General features: G+C 42.7%; 1 protein-coding gene across 1 annotated transcript in view; it reads left to right on the forward strand.

Annotated features, from left to right (window-relative positions):
- The window catches only part of LOC145412924 (F-box only protein 30-like), a 200,243-nt gene that overhangs the window by 78,723 nt on the left and 98,514 nt on the right, over positions 1-23,006 (forward strand). The window contains exons 6-8 of the mRNA XM_080282728.1: positions 1,266-1,411; positions 17,317-17,391; positions 21,885-22,151. Of these exons, the coding sequence (XP_080138854.1) occupies positions 1,266-1,411; positions 17,317-17,391; positions 21,885-22,151 (488 nt within the window). The remainder of the gene's footprint in view (positions 1-1,265; positions 1,412-17,316; positions 17,392-21,884; positions 22,152-23,006) is intronic.

Below are 23,006 nucleotides of genomic sequence, written 5' to 3' on the forward strand. Positions count from 1 at the left end.
AGATAGAAAGATAGATAGACATTGTGCTGCCACAAAATTTGTGCCACGTCTGCTAAGAGTTGGTAGAAAGTGAACCATGTCACAGTCAGTCAGGATCTGTTCAGTTTTTCGAATGCTGATGAAAACTCTGAAAAATGTCATAACAGGTGATGAAATGCGGGTGTATGGCTACAGTGTCGAAACAAAAAGGCAGTTGTCACAGTGGGTTGGAACATTGTCACTGCAACCAAAACTAAACATGTCAGAGTCGCCCAAATGTGAAGGTGATGTTCATTTTTTGGGGGGAAGGGCGTCGTTCATCATTAGTTTTTTTCATGGGGTCAGACAGTCAATAAAGAGTTTTACTTGGATATCCTAAAGCGTCTGATGGAGGCAGTACGAAGGAAGAGCCATGAGGCATGGACAAACAAAACCTGGATGCTGCACCATGACAATGCACCTGCTCACACGTCACTCCTTATCCGTAACTTTTTGGCGAAGCATGAGACAAATGTCATCCCTCAGCTACCCTGCTCTTCGGATTTGGCTTCTGACTTTCTTTCGTTCCCAAAACTGAAATCAACCCTTAAAGGTCGCCAGTTTCAGACAATAGAAGAGACTGAAGAAAATTTGCCAGTGCACTAAACACACAACTGTGTGTTCCTCAGTGACTAAGTGACGTTCTGTGATGTGACTAGTGTTAGACTAAAGCTCAACATGACGATCACACTACGCCGGCAAGTAGGTGCACTGTTTAAAAGTTCAGTTTCTTTCTTGACAGACCTCGTAAGAGGCCTTTCCTGAGTTGAATAAAGTTGTCTGACTGTAATAAGCATAAGCTAAAAAAAAAATATGTTGCTGGATTCAAGGGATTAGGGTAAATGAAACATACTAATGTTGCTTCTGACCAAGAGGGAGTTGATATTAAAAATATTGTCAGTTAAGTTCCAGATACTTACTCATAGCTGAATAAAATTATATAGCATTAATTGGAGCATAGTACTGTAGTTTTTCTGATCATGAGAGTTATTGGTAAAATATTATTATAAACACACAGACTCATATTTGGAGGGACAGCTTGACATACTCATCCCTAAGAGATGCCTGGAGGGTTTATGAATATGTGATGCCATCAGGGGAAGTGGTCTGGTGATATTCCCTTAATGTATTGGAATGTAGTAACTTAGCCTCGGCCCCTACATCATACTGGAGATACTATCAGACTGGCTCTTACCATTTTGCTGAATGCACATATATGATCCAGCTGAAACTTTCTTTGCTCTCAGGATTTGATAAACGTGACTCAATCCAGGCAAGTTCTGTGCCTGCAAGGGATGATATCGCTGCCATCTGTTGTCCCCATGAGATTATCAAGAATATTTGTATCTTCTGCCGTGACGACCCTGATGAACCAGACTACAAGCTTGGCAAGGTTAGATCCCCCTTCTTATACTGGGCCATATTCTAGATAGTACAGGAGGCATTCTATCACTGCATCCCCATTTATTGTTTTGCATGTTACACAGCATTCTCATGTTTGATATTTATATTATTATTTTGTCGACTTAATTAGTTGGCAGTTAAGGGCTCTGATCGGATTGAGCCTGTGCAGGTTTCTATCCAAGGGGTGGTTGGGGTATATTGCTCACATAAAGCCACTCAGAGATGAGTGAGGCTGGTCACTCTCATCTTAAATGTCAGGACCAGTTTGCCTAGCTCTGGGCTTCTGTGCTCCTCGTGGGGCAGCACAGGATTAGATGATGATGATAGTAATTTGACTCCATAACACGGAAGAAGATACTGAGGTGTATTGTCAAGTTGCTGTTGTCTGTCTCTTGTTATTGACATTGTTTAATATCAGATAGTTTGCTCAATAACATGCAGAAGGATATTGAGGTACAGTAAGCCTTCCATTTTGGTGACTAATTGGTGCCAAAGTAACCTTGCCATACCCAGCTTTACCAAATCCAAGGGCTTAATTAAATGGGAAAATTTTTAATTGGTTTTGAATGGGCAATAAAAAGCTTGATTTTTCTTCAATTCCACTTTATTGTTGAGAGGTGATAAGTAATTAATATATTAACATAGGTTTTGAATACTAACCCAGAAACAGAAGTTGGGGTGCACTGGTCGACTAAAGTAGTATCAAAGGCTGACAAAGTTAGGCTAATGTCCAACTCCGTGACCCCCCTCGCGGGCCTCTCCTCCACTCTCTTCCACCACTGTCTCTGTCACTGCTTCTGCCTCTGCCACCATTTCATCAAAACCTTCAAGTCAGTATCCATTTGCAGGCTATGTTCATCTTCATCCATGTCATCTTCCACATTTACACATTCAGTTGCCTCAGTCACATGCTTGTTTTCTTCTCATTTGTGGTTGAAATAATGAATAATCAGATCTTATTTACGGTCCCAGCTGACTGGGCTAAATATTAGGGTTGCCAGGTTGGCATTTTTCATGGCAAATATCTCATATTTGGCATTTTACAAACTGTTTGGCCTCAAATTTTTGTGTTTGGCATCAGTGGTTTGTGGTTCGTTCTTGGAAATTATTTGCCAATTGTGAAACTTTAGTTGCCAAAATAAAGGGTAAAATATTTTGAATTTTCCTGCCAGTTGCAAATCTGCCAAAATGGAGGGCATACTGTATAGTGTGTAGGAGTAGCCCATCATTTGTATGTTATTTATTAGTATTATTCTTATATCAACATAGTTTGCATCAGTAACGCACAAAAAGATACTGAGGTGTTATGTGTGGAAGAAGTCATTTGTCTGTTGCATGTTATTTGTATTGTTTTGAAAATGATATACTTTGCATCAGTAACATAGAAGAGAATGTAAGAGGTGTAGTGTGGAAGAGAATTTGCTAAGAGGAGGTGTTATGAAATCTCCAACTTCTCTCACAACTTCGTCCATACACTGTATACTGTATATTGAGCAGCCATTTGGACATCATACCTGTGTCTTACTCCAGCACTGATATTAAACTGCATAAATATTCTCTTCTGTTTACAAATGCTTCATTACAATCAAAAAAACTCTTTACAGCATGCAGCAGTTTTCAGTGAACACCATACATTCTGGTATGTAAAACCTCTACACTCCTTTGTTCACCCTGTCATATACATTTTCCATGTCTGTTCATAATTTTCATACCTTCTCACATGCCTTGTGTGCAGTTTGTCTTACAGCAAGTATCTGACCCAGATATCCACTACCACCTTTAAAATAACCTTTTCGTTGCTCACGAGATGTTGTAATATACTCCTTACCTTCTCTGTGTCTTTGTTTTTCCATACACAAGCAGAGATGTAGTTAGGATATTTTTTAATGAGGTGGACAAGCCCATGTATGTGATGACCCAAAGAAAACTATCCAAGGGGATCTGGAGGCATTCCTCCAGAAAATTGGGGTGGCCAGGCCTATTTCAAGGGTGACAAGGGCCACTCTGGCCACCCCTGTGGCAGTCCTTTCAAGCATTTGCACATGACTGCTTCATTATTAAGTTGCCAGTTTACAAGGGGCAAACTTGCCAGGACCTCATTTTTCTTGTTTTTGATTATTATGTGTCCTTCAGTCCTTCCTCTATCTAACCATGAATACATGGTAAGTCAAGTTCGCCTCTGATATGCTGAAATTACCTGTTATACTAAAAGTGTTTTCCCGAGTGGCGGACATATTGAAGGGAGGCGTGATGCGGGCTCTACCAGGGTAGTTTTTTTGGACCTGGCTGGACTGGGGCTCGGATCTATGCTAGAGAGTACAGGGCACTGTGGTTCCCAGGCTACTGCATCTGCCCAATACAGAGGGGCCCAAACCTGGGAGTAGCACCCCAGGAGGCTGCCCTGTCAGTGGATGTATAATGTCGGGGGCAGTTACAGTGCCAAAGCAAGCTTGGAGGATGTCACTGTAGCTGTCCTGACAGGGTGCCTCAAGGTCCCTCTCCCGGTGACGACTCGAGGTGCCTGGAACCACTGTCTGACTCTCTTCTTCTTCATTTCTGCAACATTCGTAGCCTTTCCTCTAACTTTCGCCCTGTTGAGCACCACCTCTCCTCCTCTAAACCTCACCTTCTTTTTCTAACTGAGACTCAGCTGTCTGAGGCAACTGACAGCAAACCCTTTTCTGTATCCTCCTACTTTCTCTATACTCATTTCAAAGCCAAAGGTGGCTGTTGTGTATATATACGCAACGACTTATCTTGCTCTCGTGTTCCTGAACTCGATTCTTCTGAATTCTCCACACTCTGGCTTCGGCTTTCCTGTCTTTCTCTGGCTAAATATATCTGTGCTGTTTACTTATCCCCTAATTCTACTGACTATCAAAAATTCTTCGACTATCTTACTTCTGCGATGGAACACATTCTATCCATTTCTCCTTTCTCTGAAATCTCTATTCTAGGAGATTTCAATGTTCACCACCACCTTTGGCTCTCCTCACCTTTCACTGATCCACCTGGTGAACAAGCCTACATCTTTTCTATCCTTAATGACCTAGAGCAGCTTGTACAGCACCCTACCCGTATCCCTGACTGCCTTGGAGAGAGCTCCAACATACTTGACCTCTTCCTCACAACTAATCCTTCTGCTTACTCTGTTCATCTTTTCTCTCCGTTGGGCTCCTCCGATCACAACCTTATCACCTTAACCTGTCCTTTCACTCTGGTACGGCCTGTGGACCCTCCAGGGAAACGTCGTCTGTGGCATTTTGGAGCCCCGGACTGGGAGGCCCTCAGGCAGTACTTCTTTCATTTTCCCTGGAATGATTATTGCTTCCAAGGCCATGAGCCATCTGAGTGTGCCTTGCGCATTACGGAGGTTATTCTCTCGGGCATGGAAGCATACATTCCTTTCTCATATCCTTTGACTAACACAAGAAAGCCTTGGTTTAATCACGCTTGTTCTAATGCTGTCCGCAACAAGGAGAGGGCCTACAAAAGGTACCGGAGCAACCCACCCCTGAATCACATCATCTTTACGTTTCTGCCCAGGATCGTGCTAAGTCTGTTCTTCGCTCTGCTAAGAATAATTTCATCCGTACTAAATGCTCTCAATTCTCCAACTCAAATTCTTCCCGCTCCTTCTGGCACCTTGCCAAAAACCTTTCTAACAACTTTACCTCATCATCCTTCCCTCCTCTTTTCTACTCTGATGGTTCTGCAGCTATTTCTTCTACTGATAAAGCAGATCTCTTCGCACAGACTTTCTCCTCCAATTCCACCTTAGACGATTCCGGTGCTGTTCCTCCATCACTTCCCCCCTCTGACTTCCTCATGGCTGACATTAAAATTTCTTCAGCTGGTGTATTTTCTGCCATCACTGGCCTCAGTACTAACAAGGCATATGGGCCTGATGGGGTCCCTCCTGTTGTTCTCAAGAACTGTGCTTCTGTGCTTACACCCTGCCTAGGCAAACTCTTTCGCCTTTGTCTGTCAACTTGTACCTTTCCTTCTTACTGGAAGTTTGCTCTTATTCAGCCAATCCCAAAGAAGGGTGACCACTCCCAACCCTCCAACTATCGTCCAATTGCTTTAACGTCCTGTATTTCAAAAGTTTTCGAGTCAATTCTCAATAGAAAAATTTTAAGGCATCTTTCCTATCACAACCTTCTTTCTAATCGTCAGTACGGGTTCCGTCAGGGACGCTCCACTGGCGATCTTCTCACCTACCTTTCAGACTCCTGGTCATCCTCCTTTCGGGACTTTGGCGAAAGCTTTGCCATTGCACTTGACATCTCAAAGGCTTTCGATCGAGTCTGGCATAAATCTTTAATTTCCAAACTGCCCTCCTACGGTTTCTATCCTTCTGTCGGTGCCTTCATCGCTAGCTTCCTTTCTGGTCGTTCTATAGCCACTGTTGTAGACGGCCATCGTTCTTCTCCTAGATCTATCAACAGTGGTGTTCCTCAGGGCTCTGTCCTATCACCAACTCTCTTCCTTTTATTCATCAATGACCTTCTAAGCTGTACATCTAACCCTATCCTCTCATACGCTGATGACTCCACCCTTCACCTTTCCATTCGGTTCCCGCAACGCCCATCTCAACAGTTACTTCAACAAACAAGGGATGAGGCTATGGAACACCTAATGTCTGACTTGGCTCATATCTCTGACTGGGGTAAAAATATTATGGTTGTTTTTAATGCATCTAAGACTCAGTTCTTACACCTGTCAACCTGACAAAATCTTCCATAGGTATACCCATTAATGTTTAATAATATTCAGCTTAATCGTGCATCATCCTTGAACATGCTTGGGGTTTCATTTACTCGGGACTTATCTTGGAAAGATCATATTACATCTCATGTAAAATCTGCTTCCAAGAGATTGGGTGTGTTAAGCCAACTCCTCTCTTTCTTTACCCCTGCACAATTGTTGACTCTAAATAGGGGTTTTATCTGCCCCTATGTGGAGTACAACTCTCATGTGTGGGGAGGCTCCCCACATACAGCTCTTCTCAATAGGGTGGAGTCAAAGGTTTTTCGTCTCATTAACTCTCCTCCTCTTACTGACTCCCTTCAACCTCTGTCTCTTCGCTGCACTGTTGCATCTTTATCTCTTTTCTGTCGCTACTTTAATGGTCACTGCTTCTCTGAACTGTCTGCTTGCATTCCTCCAACGCTACGACGCGTAGCACCCGTCTGGCAGCAAACTCTCATCCCTTTTCTGTCCAACTTTCTAATGGAAGAGTTAACCGTTACTCCCAGTCTTTCATTTATGCAACAGGTCAACTCTGGAACTGTCTCCCTCTGTCTGTATTTCTTGCTGCCTATGATCTCCAGTCTTTCAAACGCAGTGTGTCCAGGCATCTCAAAATGATCGGATCTTGAATTTGGCTCTCTATTGTATTTTGTTTTTCTCTTGGAGGGAACTGTTATTGTGGGCTCATGGCCTTTGGTTCCTTCTTCCTCGCATAAAAAAAAAAAAAAAAAAAAAAAAAATATGCCACAGCCACTGGTCACAGCTGGTGCACTATGGGTCCCAGGTCTCATGCCTGGACGTGGGACTGTGCGGGTGGGCGGGGCCTGTGGTCTTTCTCTTCCCCTATATAATTTTAATGACATACCAAAAATTAGAAAAAACAGAAGACTGATACGAAATCACTCAAGGGGATCAGAGTGGCATCGTAGAATGTGGGTAGTTTTTTTTTTTTATTTTTTTTTTTTTATGCGAGGAAGAAGGAACCAAAGGCCATGAGCCCGCAGTAACAGTTCCCTCCAAGAGAAAAACAAAATACAATATAGAGCCAAATTCAAGATCCGATCATTTTGAGATGCCTGGACACACTGCGTTTGAAAGACTGGAGATCATAGGCAGCAGGAAATACAGACAGAGGGAGACAGTTCCAGAGCTGACCTGTTGCATAAATGAAAGACTGGGAGTAACGGTTAACTCTTGCATTAGAGAGTTGGACAGAAAAAGGATGAGAGTTTGCTGCCAGACGGGTGCTACGCGCCCGTCGTAGAGGTGGAGGAATGCAAGCAGACAGTTCAGAGGAGCAGTGACCAATAAAGTAGCGATAGAAAAGAGATAAAGATGCAACAGTGCGGCGAAGAGACAGAGGTTGAAGGGAGTTAGTAAGAGGAGGAGAGTTAATGAGACGAAAAGCCTTTGACTCCACCCTATTGAGAAGAGCTGTATGTGGGGAGCCACCCCACACATGAGAGTTGTACTCCACACAGGGGCGGATAAAACCCCTGTATAGAGTCAACAATTGCGCAGGGGTAAAGAAAGAGCGGAGTCGAAGAAGCACACCCAATCTCTTGGAAGCAGATTTTACAAGAGATGTAATGATCTTTCCAAGATAAGTCCCGAGTAAATGAAACCCCAAGCATGTTCAAGGATGATGCAGGATTAAGCTGAATATTATTAAACATTAGTGGGTATACCTGTGGAAGATTTTGTCGGGTTGATAGGTGTAAGAACTGAGTCTTAGATGCATTAAAAACAACCATATTATTTTTACCCCAGTCAGAGATACGAGCCAAGTCAGACATTAGGTGTGCCATAGCCTCATCCCTTGTTTGTTGAAGTAACTGTTGTGATGAGCGTTTTTGGAACTGAATGGAAAGGTGAAGGGTGGAGTCATCAGCGTATGAGTGGATATGGTTAGATGTACAGCTTAGAAGATCATTGATGAATAAAAGGAAGAGAGTTGGTGATAGGACAGAGCCCTGAGGAACACCACTGTTGATAGATCTAGGAGAAGAACGATGGCCGCCTACAACAGCGGCTATAGAACGACCAGAAAGGAAGCTAGCGATGAAGGCACAGATAGAAGGATAGAAACCGTAGAAGGGCAGTTTGGAAATTAAAGATTTATGCCAGACTCGATCGAAAGCCTTTGAGATGTCAAGTGCAATGGCAAAGCTTTCGCCAAAGTCCCGAAAGGAGGATGACCAGGAGTCTGAAAGGTAGGAGAAGATCGCCAGTGGAGCGTCCCTGACGGAACCCATACTGACGATCGGAAAGAAGGTTGTGATAGTGGAAAGATGCCTTAAAATTTTTCTATTAAGAATTGACTCGAAAACTTGAAATACAGGACGTTAAAGCAATTGGACGATAGTTGGAGGGTTGGGAGTGGTCACCCTTCTTTGGGACTGGCTGAATGAGAGCAAACTTCCAGCAAGAAGGAAAGGTACAAGTTGACAGACAAAGACGAAAGAGTTTGCCTAGGCAGGGTGTAAGCACAGAAGCACAGTTCTTGAGAACAACAGGAGGGACCCCATCAGGCCCATATGCCTTGTTAGTACTGAGGCCAGTGATGGCAGAAAATACATCAACTGAAGAAATTTTAATGTCAGCCATGAGGAAGTCAGAGGGGGGAAGTGATGGAGGAACAGCACCGGAATCGTCTAAGGTAGAATTGGAGGAGAAAGTCTGTGCGAAGAGATCTGCTTTATCAGTAGAAGAAATAGCTACAGAACCATCAGAGTAGAAAAGAGGAGGGAAGGATGATGAGGTAAAGTTGTTAGAAAGATTTTTGGCAAGATGCCAGAAGGAGCGGGAAGAATTCGAGTTGGAGAGTTGAGAGCATTTAGTATGGATGAAATTATTTTTAGTAGAGAGAAGAACAGACTTAGCACGATTCCGGGCAGAAACGTAAAGATGATGTGATTCAGGGGTGGGTTGGCTCCGGTAATTTTTGTACGCCCTCTCCTTGTTGCGGAGAGCATTAGAACAAGCATGATTAAACCAAGGCTTTCTTGCGTTAGTCAAAGGATATGAGAAAGGAATGTATGCTTCCATGCCCGAGAGAATAACCTCCGTAATGCGCAAGGCACACTCAGATGGCTCACGGCCATGGAAGCAATAATCATTCCAGGGAAAATCAAGTAGTACTGCCTGAGGGCCTCCCAGTCTGCGGCTCCAAATGCCACAGACGACGTTTCCTTGGAGGGTCCAAGCAGGCCGCACCGGAGTGATAGGACAGGTTAAGGTAATAAGGTTGTGATCAGAGGAGCCCAACGGAGAGAAAAGATTAACAGAGTAAGCAGAAGGATTAGTTGTGAGGAAGAGGTCAAGTATGTTGGAGCTCTTCCAAGGCGGTCAGGGATACGGGTAGGGTGCTGTACAAGCTGCTCTAGGTCATTGACAGAAAAGATGTAGGCTTGTTCACCAGGTGGATCCGTGAAAGGAGAGGAGAGCCAAAGGTGGTGTGAATACTGAAATCTCCAAGAATGGAGATTTCAGAGAAAGGAGAAATGGATATAATGTGTTCCATCGTAGAAGTAAGATAGTCGAAGAATTTTTGATAGTCAGTAGAATTAGGGGATAAGTAAACAGCACAGATATATTTAGTCAGAGAATGACAGAAAGCCCAGAGTGTGGAGAATTCAGAAGAATCAAGTTCAGGAACACGAGAGCAAGATAAGTCGTTGCGTATATATACACAACAGCCACCTTTGGCTTTGAAATGAGTATAGAGAAAGTAGGAGGATACAGAAAAGGGTTTGCTGTCAGTTGCCTCAGACAGCTGAGTCTCCGTTAGAAAAAGAAGGTGAGGTTTAGAGGAGGAGAGGTGGTGCTCAACAGAGCGAAAGTTAGAGGAAAGGGCCGCGAATGTTGCAGAAATGAAGAAGAAGAGAGTCAGACAGTGGTTCCAGGCACCTTGAGTCGTCATCGGGAGAGGGGCAGATAGTGGGGGCATTTATGGTCCCCCCCCCTGGGGACTCCGAGGCTTGATATAACGACGCCATTTTAGGTAAATTTTGAATAGGAAGTGTAGTGTGTACTGTGAATGTAGTTTGGTGAAGATAGTTAGAGAAATTTGTACTGGAGAGCATGCTGGCCTACTCTCTGTGTAACTGAGACACTGAAAAAGTTCAGCAAAGGGGGATGGTCAGGAACTAGTCCTGAGGGCTGATGAAACGGGAGCTCCAGCACTCCCTGTCATCAGCTTTCCATCCACCTCGGGAGTACTGCCCTGCTCGACTGGTGCTACAGTTTGAAGGGAAGAGCAGGGGAAGTGGTTGAGGCAGTGATAGGAGGTGGGTGGATGTTAGCTGTGTACAGGAGGCTAGATATGGGGAGGATCAGACAGAATGATTGCTGGGAGGGATTCTTAACGTAAGATATTTTAGGGGGGAAGACTAGATGGATATGACAAAGGTGTACTGGTTAAGGAAAAATGGGAGGAATATGTCATGAATGTGATGAGTTTGAATGAAAGGATTATAGCAGTGAAAATTTTGTTAAGTAGCCTCACAATTTCACTTATATTGGTGTATGCTCCTCAGGCTGGTTTGGATGCTGTTGAAAAAGATAGATAGATCTTTGTCATTTCTGTACGTTTGAGCCCACGAATATCTTCATCCTTTATTGCCCGAGTCTCACTGCCATACAGCATTGCACTCCTAACACATACTGCATACAAGTATCCCTCAGCATGGAGGGAGAGCCCTGTCAATGTTAGGAGAGGCAACAGCTCCCTGAACTTCCTCCAGTCACTCTTTACCATAGCTCCAGCCCCACCTCCAGCACATAACATGTCTCGCAAATAACAAAACTCTACCACACACTCGAGAAACTCACCAGTAAAACCAGTCCTTTCACGCCTGACATCTTTACATGCTACCTCCGACAAACCGCACGCATGAAATGAGCATAATTTTGCTGTCTGCCTCTAATACCATTACATCCCTTATGCTCCCACTTATCACAGACATTACACAAGATGGAATTAATCACACCCTTGTGGCAAACTGCACGAGGCCACTATCCCTCTGCTTTGACAGTACTGCCACCAGACCTAAATATCATCAGTTTTATTTTATCTACATTTACTCTCAAACCCTTGTGCCCCATTCCCTCTCTCCATTTTCTGAATCTTTCCTCTTCCTTCTTTTCATTCTGTACAATTCTGACTTAAGTTTGTTTCACTTAAAGTAACAGTTTTCCTGCACACACTGTGGGCTTTCAGTGACTTTCCTACAGCGTTCACCATTCATATCTGACTGATTTTTTTGCAGTCTTTTCAGTCACCTTTATTATTTACAGGTACCATGTTCATCATTCACCAGACATTCTGATATATAATAGATCCTCACCATGATGGACTAATTGGGGGAAGACCAGGTTCATTAAAGTCTAAAGTTTGGTAAATCTGAGTCCCCCCCCCCACACACATGGAAAATCAAGCACAAATTTGAAAATAAATGGGTTCGATATCATATTGTAGTACTAAAAATGAAAACCGTACCCAATATACACTACTTGACCCATAATTTCACCCTTTTGCAGCATATTTCCTTGTCATAGCACTTCTTTATGACCAGTACAGTATAGTATTACTGTTAGTCTGTTATTACGAATTGGCAGTCACAATAGGGAGATGACAATTTGTTTGAAAGGGCCGTGCAATGCACCCCAGTTAACGACCATTGTTCAGAATAGCCGAAAAACAGCTCGGTGGGCTTGGGGGCTTTTAGAAGTACTGCACGTGTACCTCATTAACCCCTAAACCGCGGGGTTGTTTTGGCTTGACTTGCGCGTCCTGCGGGCATATTCGCGCTCCGACAGACTCTCTAAAAATATTTGCCAAAAATCGGTTATTAGTCCTAGAATACCTCCCCTGGGGGTAGGGTTTTTTTTTTCAAGAATACTCTCCCAGTATCCCTGCTTGTCGTAGGCGACTAAAAGGGTTGGCGGAGGGTTAGTGCCCCTTCCCGGAAAACAACTAACTAAAAAATCAAACAAGAAGCCTCGGACAAGGACTGACCTAACGATGACGACCCAGGACCAGACAAAGGACTTGGTAATGGCTACATGGAATGTAAGAGGAGCGAATGATGAGGTGAAAGAGAGAGAGATTGTCCAGGTGCTTGAGGGTGCGAAAGTGGATGTATGTGGAATAACTGAAACAAAATGGAGAGGAGAAAGTGTGAGAGAATGGGAGTATGGATGGGGTATATGTGCAGGAGTAGGTGAGAATGAGAGGGCAAAGGAAGGAGTATGTATAGTTGTGAGTAAAGATGGAAGAAGAGCATAAGACAGTATGGATCACTTGGGTCAAGGACTGTGTGGGTAAGGTTGAAAGTTGGAATACAAATGTGGGCGATTGTGTGTGTGTATGCGCCAACGCAAGATCGTGCTAGAAGAGTGAGAGAAGAGTTCTGGACAAATGTGGAAGTGTGCATGGAAAAGTTTGGAAGGAATGAGAGAGTGTTTTTGATCGGTGATATGAATGGTAAAGTAGGGACTGTGAAGGTGGATGGAATAGTTGGTGAGTGGGGTGTGCCTGCTGAGATAGATGAGAATGGCAGTGCGTTAGTGGACATTTGTGCTGGGAGGGGGTTGGTGATAGCCAATACCCTCTTCAGGTGCAGAATGATCCACAGGTTTACATGGCGAGTGATGAGAAGGGTGGGTGGTGAACTGAATGAAAGGAAGGCAATGATTGATTATGTGTGTGTGGATGACAGGATGCGAAGATGTGTAATGGATGCAAGAGCTTGTAGAGGTTGGAGGAGTGGACTTTCTGACCACTACTTGGTGGTGGCCAGAATTAGGATCCAAGTAAGATGGAGGAATAGAAGAAGGGAAAGGCGAGAGGAAGGAGTATTTGTAAGGATAGTGGAAAGGTTACAAGAGGATGAGAAAAAGGCAGAGTATAATAGAGAAGTGGAGGAACGATTGGGCAAACATGAATTGGAGCAGATGGGGGACGTGGAAGGTGTGTGCAGGATATTTGCAGAAGAAATATGTGAAGCATGTGATGTGGTGTGTAGAAGGAAGAAAAGACGGAGGGGGGTGCAAGGAACAGCGTGGTGGACTGAAGAGGTGAGACAGGCTGTGGCACAAAAGAAGAAAGCATACAATGAATGGATGAGAAATAGGGGCGTGGAAGAAGTTGAGAGGTGGAAGAGAGAGTTATATGTAGAAAGAAAGAGAGAGGTGAAAAGATTAGTAAAAGAGAGTAAGAAGAGAGTGGATGAGGAATTAGGAAGGAATTTGAGTGTAAAGTGGAGGGACTGTAAGAAAATGTTCTGGAAAGAGGTGAAGAGAGTAAGACAGGGTGGAAGTGAGGTTAGCAGGGGAGTGAAAGATAAGAATGGTAGATTACTAGTGGAGAAGGGAGAAAAAGTGAGCAGATGGAGAGAACACTTTAAGGAATTGTTGAACGTAGAGGATGGAAGTAATGTGAGTATTAGTGGCTGGGGAATGGCTTGAAGAAGGAGGGAGGTGAGAAGACAGGAAGAAATCAATAGGATAGAAGTTGTGGAAGCAATGAAGAAAGTTAAATTGGGGAAAGCCCCAGGCATTGATGGAGTGTGTAGTGAAATGCTGAAGCATGGGGGAGAGATTGTAGTAGAATGGATGTGGAAGATGTGTAGATTGGCTTGGGAGGAAGGTAGAGTCCCGGAGGATTGGAAGTCAGGTATAATTATTCCCTTGTACAAAGGGAAAGGGGAAAAAGAAGTGTGTGGTAATCATAGGGGCATTTGTCTTCTTAGTATAATAGGAAAAGTGTATGGTAGGATACTTATTGACAGTTAGTGAATGAACAGAGAAATTAGTTGGAGAAGAACAGGGAGGCTTTAGGAAGGGAAGAGGTTGTGTAGATCAGATATTCATTCTTAGATCTTTAGTGGAAAAGTTTCTAGAGAAGGGAAAGAAGTTGTAGCGGCTTTCATGGATTTGGAGAAAGCATATGACAGGGTGGACAAACGAAGGTTGTGGAAAGTGTTAAGAATATATGGAGTAGATGGGAAGTTGTTGAATGCTATGAAGAGTATGTATGATGGTGCTAAGGCTGCAGTGCATGTGGATGGTGAACTAAGTGAATTTTTCTCTTTGAAGGTTGGGTTGAAACAGGGATGTGTCATGTCTCCATGGTTGTTCAATCTGTACATGGATGGGGTAATAAAAGAGGTACAAGGTAGGGTAGTGGATGTTGGAGTGGCCCTGGTAAGAAAGGATAGTGTTTGGAAACTCCCTGTACTGTTGTTTGCAGATGATACTGTGTTGTTGAGTGAAGACGAAGGGGAGCTGCAAGGCTTGGTGGATGAGTTTGGGAGAGTGTGTAAGAAACGGAATCTAAAGGTGAATGTAGGGAAAAGTAAAGTGATGGTCTTTGAGAGAGGTGAAGTCACTGAATGTACAGCGAGGTTGGATGGTGAGGAATTGGAAAATGTGAGTATGTTTAAGTACTTGGGTAGTGTGATGAGTAAGGATGGAGGTTTGGAAGGTGAAGTGCTTGAAAGGGTACAGCAGGGAAGAAAGGTTGCTGGTTCCTTGAATACAATGATAAGAACCAGGGAAGTGAGCATGGAAGTGAAAAAGTTACTACATGACAGTATTGTGATACAAACTCTAACGTATGGAAGTGAAGCTTGGATGTTGCTGGAAGGACACAAGTCAAGAATGAGAGCAATGGAAATGAGTTATTTGAGGGGAGCCTGTGGAGTCACGTGGAGAGACAGGCTGACGAATGAGGATATAAAGGAACGTTGTGGTGTGGGTGTGGATGTGATAGGAAGTGTTATGAGGAACACACTGAGGTGGTTTGGCCGTGTGGAGAGGATGGAGGGTGAGAGACTGACAAAGAAAGTGTATGTGAGTGAGGTGGAGGGGGGAAGAGGGAGGGGGAGGCCAAGGATGAGCTGGAGGGATGGGGAGGTATAGGGTGGAGAGGCATATGAGAGAGGGGGATGTGAGTTGGGAGCAGGGCAGTGAAATGTCGGGGGACAGGGCGACATGGAGGCGTTTTATTTGTGGCCACCCCAAACAGGATTGAGGCGTCTGGCAATAGATAGATAGAATATTAAAATTACATATGAATGTGGCACATAGCTTCAGCTTTCTCCTGGGATGTTTGTTGAGCCTTCTTCGAGTACCGTAGGACTTGTGGAGACCTCTGAAGTTGGATAACGAAGCCTCCACTTTACACTTCCCGACAACCCGTAATATGATTACCACAGCCTGGTATTATCACTAGAAACACAATTCTATGATTTTCAAATAGTTTGAATTCCATGCTCCAAAAAAAGAAAATACTGTGAAAGCAATGAAAATTACGAGCGCGTATGACCTTCCCACTTGCACTCGTTCGCCGCTGGTGTTCTGTCATTTATTATTCATAAAAACACTCACACTTTATATTTCTATTACTATGTAACACTTATATATATCTGCAGTCTTTATCCATAAGTTTCCTTCAGTAATAGTAGTTTATTGTCACTGTAGGCATTCAATTTCTCTTTCAGTAAAATATGTAGCATTCACTTTCTCGTCCAGTATACTAGCATTGAGAGCAAATCTGTCAATTTCACTAACACTTTCATAACTCATAGTATTCATACATGCTAGAGTGAAACTTTCACTTTCATTACTCCTAGTATATATACTGGTATTCATATATTACTACTCATTTACATTTCTATTTAACATTCTCTATTTTAGTTACATTATTTGCATTTCTATTTTATTTACAGTGTGTTATGCACTGTCACTTGCAGTAACTTATAAAACTATTTTCCACTGTTCACTTATATTTACATTCATTGGTTTCACTTGCTGTTTACACATTATTTACATTTCCACTTGCACTGTTTTAGTCACCAGAAAGATCATAGTCACTGTCCATCACTTTCATTGATAAATTAGCCAGTTCACGTTCCACATATATATGTTCATATACATATGAGGTGCTACCCTTTCTACACGAGGTTTAGTAGGGGGGTAGAGGTCACAGGGCCCTTTGCATGGGGCTAAAAAGCGGCGGAATTGGACAGGCGCGAATCTGACGTGGTTTCACCTTGAAAGACGACAGTAAACTGAATACTGTGGTGGCCAAGGGGGAGTGCAATGCAGCCAGTGTCAGCGTGGTGACAGCTGCTAATATATACGCTATGAAATGATTGACAGGAAATCTAGACAATACATAATAAATTAGGTAGTTCCAGGTGAATGTAAATATCACTTAGGCTTCTCCCTTCCTTTCTTATATATATTTTTATTATGAGAATAGATTATGCGGCATATTTCAAGGGGAAATAAACAGCGAAAATTAGCGAACGAGTGCATGTGATGTGTTGTCAGGTGATAATTAGCCAACTTCAGGTGTATGGCACTATCACTTACCTTATTTCTTTTTTGTATATATTATTTGGTATAAGAATAGGGCATAGGGCTTATTTCAATGGATGAAGTCAGTGGAAAATTCCAGGGAAGATTTATTTAGCGCAGCACGGCTGGGCAGGCGAGAGGAGAGGGTAATGGAGGGGAGGTAGGGAGGGGAGTCAAGAACGGGGAGAAATTGCTAAATTGTCAACAAGGGATGGGAGTACAGATGAGATTAGAAGTGCTGACTAGTGTTGGACATTGGCAGTACTGATAGATGATACAAGCCACCACTTGAAAGCCCAGGCGTATTCAAAATAACACAGAATAACAAAAGTGATGCCCCGCGGTATGATCCCTTGCTCCCAAGCATCACGAAATTGATGCCCTGCGGTTAAGGGGTTAAACGACTCTTGTTTGGTGTAGCCGACAAAAGTTTGGTGGGGCCTGAGGCATTCGTTAAATCTGAAATCCGTTCCATTAAGGTTCGTTGTAATAATGGTCTACTGTATTCCTTAGCTTCTTTATTTTTTCCATGTACTGTACCTTTTAACAATACTCAGCAGCCTTATAGCCATAATACCTTTTGCATTCATGTCATCCACTTTAATTTTTTTATAGACTATGGTGAGAGCAAGTGTCAGGTCACTCACCAGACAGTGATATGTTCTTTTACATGTTGGTAATTATTCTTGCATGTATACCTTTTGAACATCACTCAAGAGACTTATCCCTCAATAATTTTTGCACTAACTTATATCACCTTTTTCGTTTTAGGTTTGGCGAGAGCATGTGTCAGGAGAGAAGAATCCTGGGGAAGTGAAGTGGTCTGTAGAATCTTGTGTAGAGAAGGTGAGCTTATTGGAATGGTATGTTTTGGGCTATTCAGACAAACATGACATACAGTACCGTGAACCGGGGTGACTTCGTACGATTTTGAAGGTTTTTTCATCCTGACACAATTTATTTTGGCCAAAATACTGATGTTAAGTATTACATACGTACGTGAGCCAATAACCTGTAAGCATCTAAGAGCTAGATAATCTCAGAATCTCCATCTAGACGTAGTAAAATATTTTATAGGTGTCCGAGGTCACCCCGGACTGGGGAGACTTTGGACTGCCTTGGGGTGACCCCGGACACTCATTAGAAATGCACTGAAATGGGCCCCTAGTAGCTCAGCTGAATGTTTGGACAGTTCTGGGGAGTCTTCGGACACTGCGCGACTTTTAAAAAAATTGCTGAAAAAAATACAAAAAAATACAGAACAATTACAAGTAAATAGTAGTGATATATAGCAAAAATAGATGAAAAAATAAATTTTCCATTGACTTACAACCCCAGTTTAGTTGATTATACATATACATTATAGGGAGTACATTCCCACGCTATGCGCAGGTTAAAGGCACGATTGTGACTGACTGACCGGACGGGTTAAAGCGAGCCGGCTATATAAATGAAAAATTAAATGTAACTTTGAATGGAGGAACATAAGAGAGGGAAGGAAAGAGCTAAAGAGTGAAGGAGCTTGGGAAGGAGTGACAGGAGGAGTCAGGAATGGAAGGTTGGAGTAGAAGATGAATAAGAGGAGGTAGTGGAGACTAACTATAAGGATATCATACCGGTACCGTACCATATGGTAACTTAAATAATGTGTGTTCTCACATTGCACAAAACCAATTAAACTAAATAATATCTCTTCTCAGACTAGAAATGTGACATAAATACGGTACATTCCCACGCTATGCGCAGGTTTAAAGGCACGATTGTGACTGACTGACCGGACGGTTTAAAGCGTGCCGGCTATTTAAATGCCTAATTAAAGGGAACTTGGAATGGAGGAACAGAAGATAGGGAAGGAAAGAGCTAAAGAGTGAAGGAGCTTCGGAAGGAATGAGAGAAGGAGCTTGGGAAGGAGAAACAGGAGGAGTTAGGAATGGAAGGGGGGAGTAGATGAGGAACAAGAGGAGGGAGTGGGGACAAACTATAAGGATATCATACCGGTACCATATGGTAACTTAAATAATATGTGTTCTCACATTGCACAAAACCAATTAAACTAAATAATATCTCTTCTCATACTAGAAATGTGACATAAATACCGGTACAGAACGAATGCCATTCTATGAGATCACAGTGACTTACTGTGGCCATGAATTAACATAAAGATTGAAAATCATATCTTCTCCATTTTCAAGAACAGACTAGAAATATGACAAGAATAAGGCACAATAACTAGAAATATTACAACAAAGTGAACAACTGGAATTCTAAGAGATCACACAATGACTTACTGTGGCCATGAGGTAACATCTAGATCAAAAATCATACGTTCTCGTTTGTCCAGGATTGGCTCCTGTAAGTACATTACTATGTCTGACTCGTCTATGGCACACATTTCATCACCTGGAACATTAGAAGTTACAAACACATTCTTTGTACCTCTTACATGTTTTAAGAACCTAACTTTCAATGTCTGTACATCAATGACAATAGCAACAAAATACTTCCTCCTCTTTCCTGTCTTATCTGAAAGTTGTACAATCACCCAGTCATGTAGCTTAGGATTACGTGTTGGCCCTACATCTGTCTCTGCTGTCTCAGTTGTAGTTCTGGTACCAGTACTTGTTACTGTTGCTTGCGTCATAGCTGTCCCATCAGTGCTGGTACTTGCCTCTAATTCTTGTGTCTCAAGTGTCCCATCATTACTTGCCCCTGCTGCTTCAGGAGAATCTTCTTCTGCTTGATTCACTGGCTGTATTTGCAGGTCCTCACCATCCATATCTATGATAGGGAGCTCTACTTCACTAAGTATTGCAGCAGTACCGGTACCAGTACTGGATGACTCAGAATCTGTGCTTACAGTTCCCTCTTCTCTCATTTTCCTTAGTCGTTTAGCTGTTACACTCTTGCCTGCAGGCACTTTTAGTTTCCTCTTCCTCTGGCATGATTGCTTCTTTCCATATCGCATTTCCGATAGAACACTGACCAATGACTCATCAAAATGTGATGCAAAATCACTACCGGTGGTACTACTGGCACTTGAATTTCTTGCAGGTACATGTGGGGTTGTTGCATAACCCGAGGTAGATGCTTGAGATGAGGCATTGGTACTGGTACCGGTATCAGTGTTAATCTCTGAAGTAACAGTGGTACCGGTATCAGTACTGGAATCAGTGTGTTGTGGTGACGAGCTAGTACCTCCTGTCGGTTAAGTGGCGTTATCCCACACTTGCGAAAGCCATTCATGATATTCTTCATAATATTATCACTTATTCTATTGAGCAGTTGTCCTAGAAGCTTTGGGAACTCTGATTTTGGAAGGGATACACTTCTTCTTCCAATACTTGATGTTTTGAATTCACTTAGAATTTTACGCCAATGAGTTTTCACTGCTCGGAAGACAGCAACATCTAAGGGTTGGGTGAGATGTGTAGAATTGGGGGGCAATAAAACAAAATCAATGTTGTGCTCCTCACAAGCTTCCACAACAGACAGAGAAAGGTGGCTAGCTAAATTATCCCCTATGAACACTACTTTGCCGTCCTGACGTTTTGCATGAGGTAATCCAACTTTAAAGAACCAGTCCTCAAACGTATTACTGTCGAACCACCCGCTCTCTGTCTTGTTGTATCGCACATTTGAAGGGCCACCTTCTGTCCAAGTGTTGTACAAGTTTACTGCCTTGTACACCACATATGGTGGAAGCATCTTTCCAGATCCGGAACAAGAGAACATGATGGAGATGTTGGATTTTGTGTGGTTCATTACCCTCTCTGGATATCTGGTACCTCGGCGAACTAAGATTTTCTTGTTTCCTGGGTCATCAGAGAGATTGGTTTCATCATAGTTAATGATGTTACTAGGAGGCACATCTTTCAGTGTTTTTTCAAGATTATCAAAATATTGATTGATTTCAATTGGACCGACTTTAGCACGTGCAACTTTAATATTCTGAGATACCCTCTGAGCCAGTTTGTTTTTGTGGCGCAACAGAAAACACGAACTCCAATCAGTTCCAGGAAGATTGTTCTTGAAGCGTTTCACAGTAATCCCACGTTCGTCTAAGTAGCACTTTATTAACATTCGCAGTTCAAAAGTGTCAATAGGCAGACCCCATTCTCCCAGTGTAGTGACTCGGTTCACAATATGTAGTTCTTCTTCTGGAGTAAAGACAGTTTGTCCACCTGGTTTTTTTACATGTTTCTTTGTCATATAGTCATGTTAAGTACTTTTAGAAACATCATATTTCTTAGCAGCCTGTCTGACACTTAACTTTCCATCACGTACGTCTGCACTAGCACACTCTAAAAGGCTGCCACGGCGTTCCACCGTATAGTGTCTTCTACCATCACTGGTAGATACACTCACTCTCTTGTAATTTCGAGGCATTGTGGCTTAGTTCATCTCACACATCATCTGTTATATAAATGCAAAAACAAAGATAAGCATGCAGACTATGTACATTGTACAAAATATGTTTTATTACATATAAAAAAAGCAAATTAGATATGCTGTCTGACCTCAGCCCTTTAAATATCCATTGTCCGAAGTCACCCCTTTAAATCCCAAAAATGCGTACACATTCACTCATGTCATGTTTACATACATTTAAATTGCAGATTTTAACCCTTTCTCTGTTCCAATCTTCAAGTTAGACGTTAAAGTAAACCTCTAAATGTGTATAAGCGTGCGGTTTGTTATGATTCGTTCACACCAGACCAAGTTTTCCCGTTTTCATTTTTTCACCAAAAAATAGCATTGTCTTTATTACAATATATTCACCAGTGGAAAATAATATTTTAAAAAGATAATTATACATAACATTTTACAAAACCTATGGAACATTATCCAGTTTAAAGATATGCGATATCTTTCTTCGTTTAGCAGCTGCGTAGCATTTAATCTTTTTATGCAAATTTCGTCCGAAGCCACCCCGTGTCCGAATTCACCCCGGTTCACGGTAGTTCCTTATTTAACACAGTTCATATAACTTGTGTTTTACTGTAAAGCAGTTAATTAGTATAGGAGTACATTTCACATGGCGTGCCATCACCAAAAATAGTGGAGGTTAACCTTCCTAATGGTTGCGACAACAACTGTATTCTGTTCCAGCTAATGTCAGATGACTTTATTGAAATGGGAATGAGTTAGGAGCCCCAAAAAGTTAATTCTGTCACGTTTAATCTTTTCAAGGTCCGCAGACTCTAGTATATTATTCTATATCAGCTGATAACAGATTCTTTTATTCAGCTGAGAGGAATTCATAGGAGGCTGAAAGTGTTAACAGTGTAGTCTCAAGTCCAAAGCTGTATATCTTTCTGTACAAAGTCTCTCATTTTAAGGTGAGGAAGCGCAACCAATTTGGCGTGTTTGCATACAAGCGTGTGGATGAGAGTGATGAGTCAGAGGAGGATGAGAGAGGCAATACACTGGACAAGATGGACCTGATCCTGGATGAGCAGGGACGGGTGGTAGGCAAGAGGACCCGTTTCCAGACGCCGCCACCTGCCCCACTTACCCCCAGCGGCCTGACCATGGAACTTAGCATCAAGCGCTATTCACGCCACCAAACTAAACGCAAGGCTATGTTTACCTTCCAGTGTATGCAGGTGGGTAGCAGCTTATGTTGTTTTTGTTACTCAGCCTTCTTACTCATTTATCACTAAAACAGCCAAGTTAAAAATAGTAAGGGTTTAATAGTTCTCTTTACAAGTTGCCTCCTTTGACAGTCTTTTTTGTATTACATCCACTGTAAATTACAGAAGAATTGCTTATCATAGTTCCAAAGCTGGTTAAAATGCTAATTTGCCAGTTTTCCCCAGTTTACCATACCAGTTATTTGGAAAAAGTTGATGATAGTTTGGAACATATCTTTGACACAGAATGAGGATTACCTTTATACTGTTTGTGTACTTGTGAGCCATAGTTTTTGCTTACACTTAACCTACACCTTTGGCTGAAGGTAAATCATAACCAGGATTTCATACTCAGTGCCTCCCCCCTCCCCCATCCACCCACCCACCCATGCTTGAGTGTTAAGTTGATCTATCTATCTATCTATCTATTGCCAGATGCCTCAATTCCGTTCGTGGTGGCCACAAACAAATTGCCTCCACATCGCCCTGTCCCCCGCCATTTCACTGCCCTGCTCCTAACTCACACCCCCCTCACTCATATACTTCTCCATCTCATCCTCAGCCTCCCCCTCCCTCTCCCTCCGCTCCACCTCACTCACATACACTCTCTTCGTCAGTCTTTCACCCTCCATCCTCTCCACATGGCCAAACCACCTCAATGTATTCCTCCTAACGCTTCCCACCACATCCACACCACAATGCTCCTTTATATCCTCATTTGTCAGCCAGTCTCTCCATGTGACTCCACAGGCTCCTCTTAAATAACTCATTTCCACTGCTCTCACTCTTGACTCATGCTCTTCCAACAACGTCTAAGCTTCACTTCCA

Source organism: Coenobita brevimanus, chromosome 94, assembly GCF_032717465.1.
Source record: "Coenobita brevimanus isolate Jiangsu-jjx chromosome 94, ASM3271746v2, whole genome shotgun sequence".
Taxonomy (NCBI): domain Eukaryota; kingdom Metazoa; phylum Arthropoda; class Malacostraca; order Decapoda; family Coenobitidae; genus Coenobita; species Coenobita brevimanus.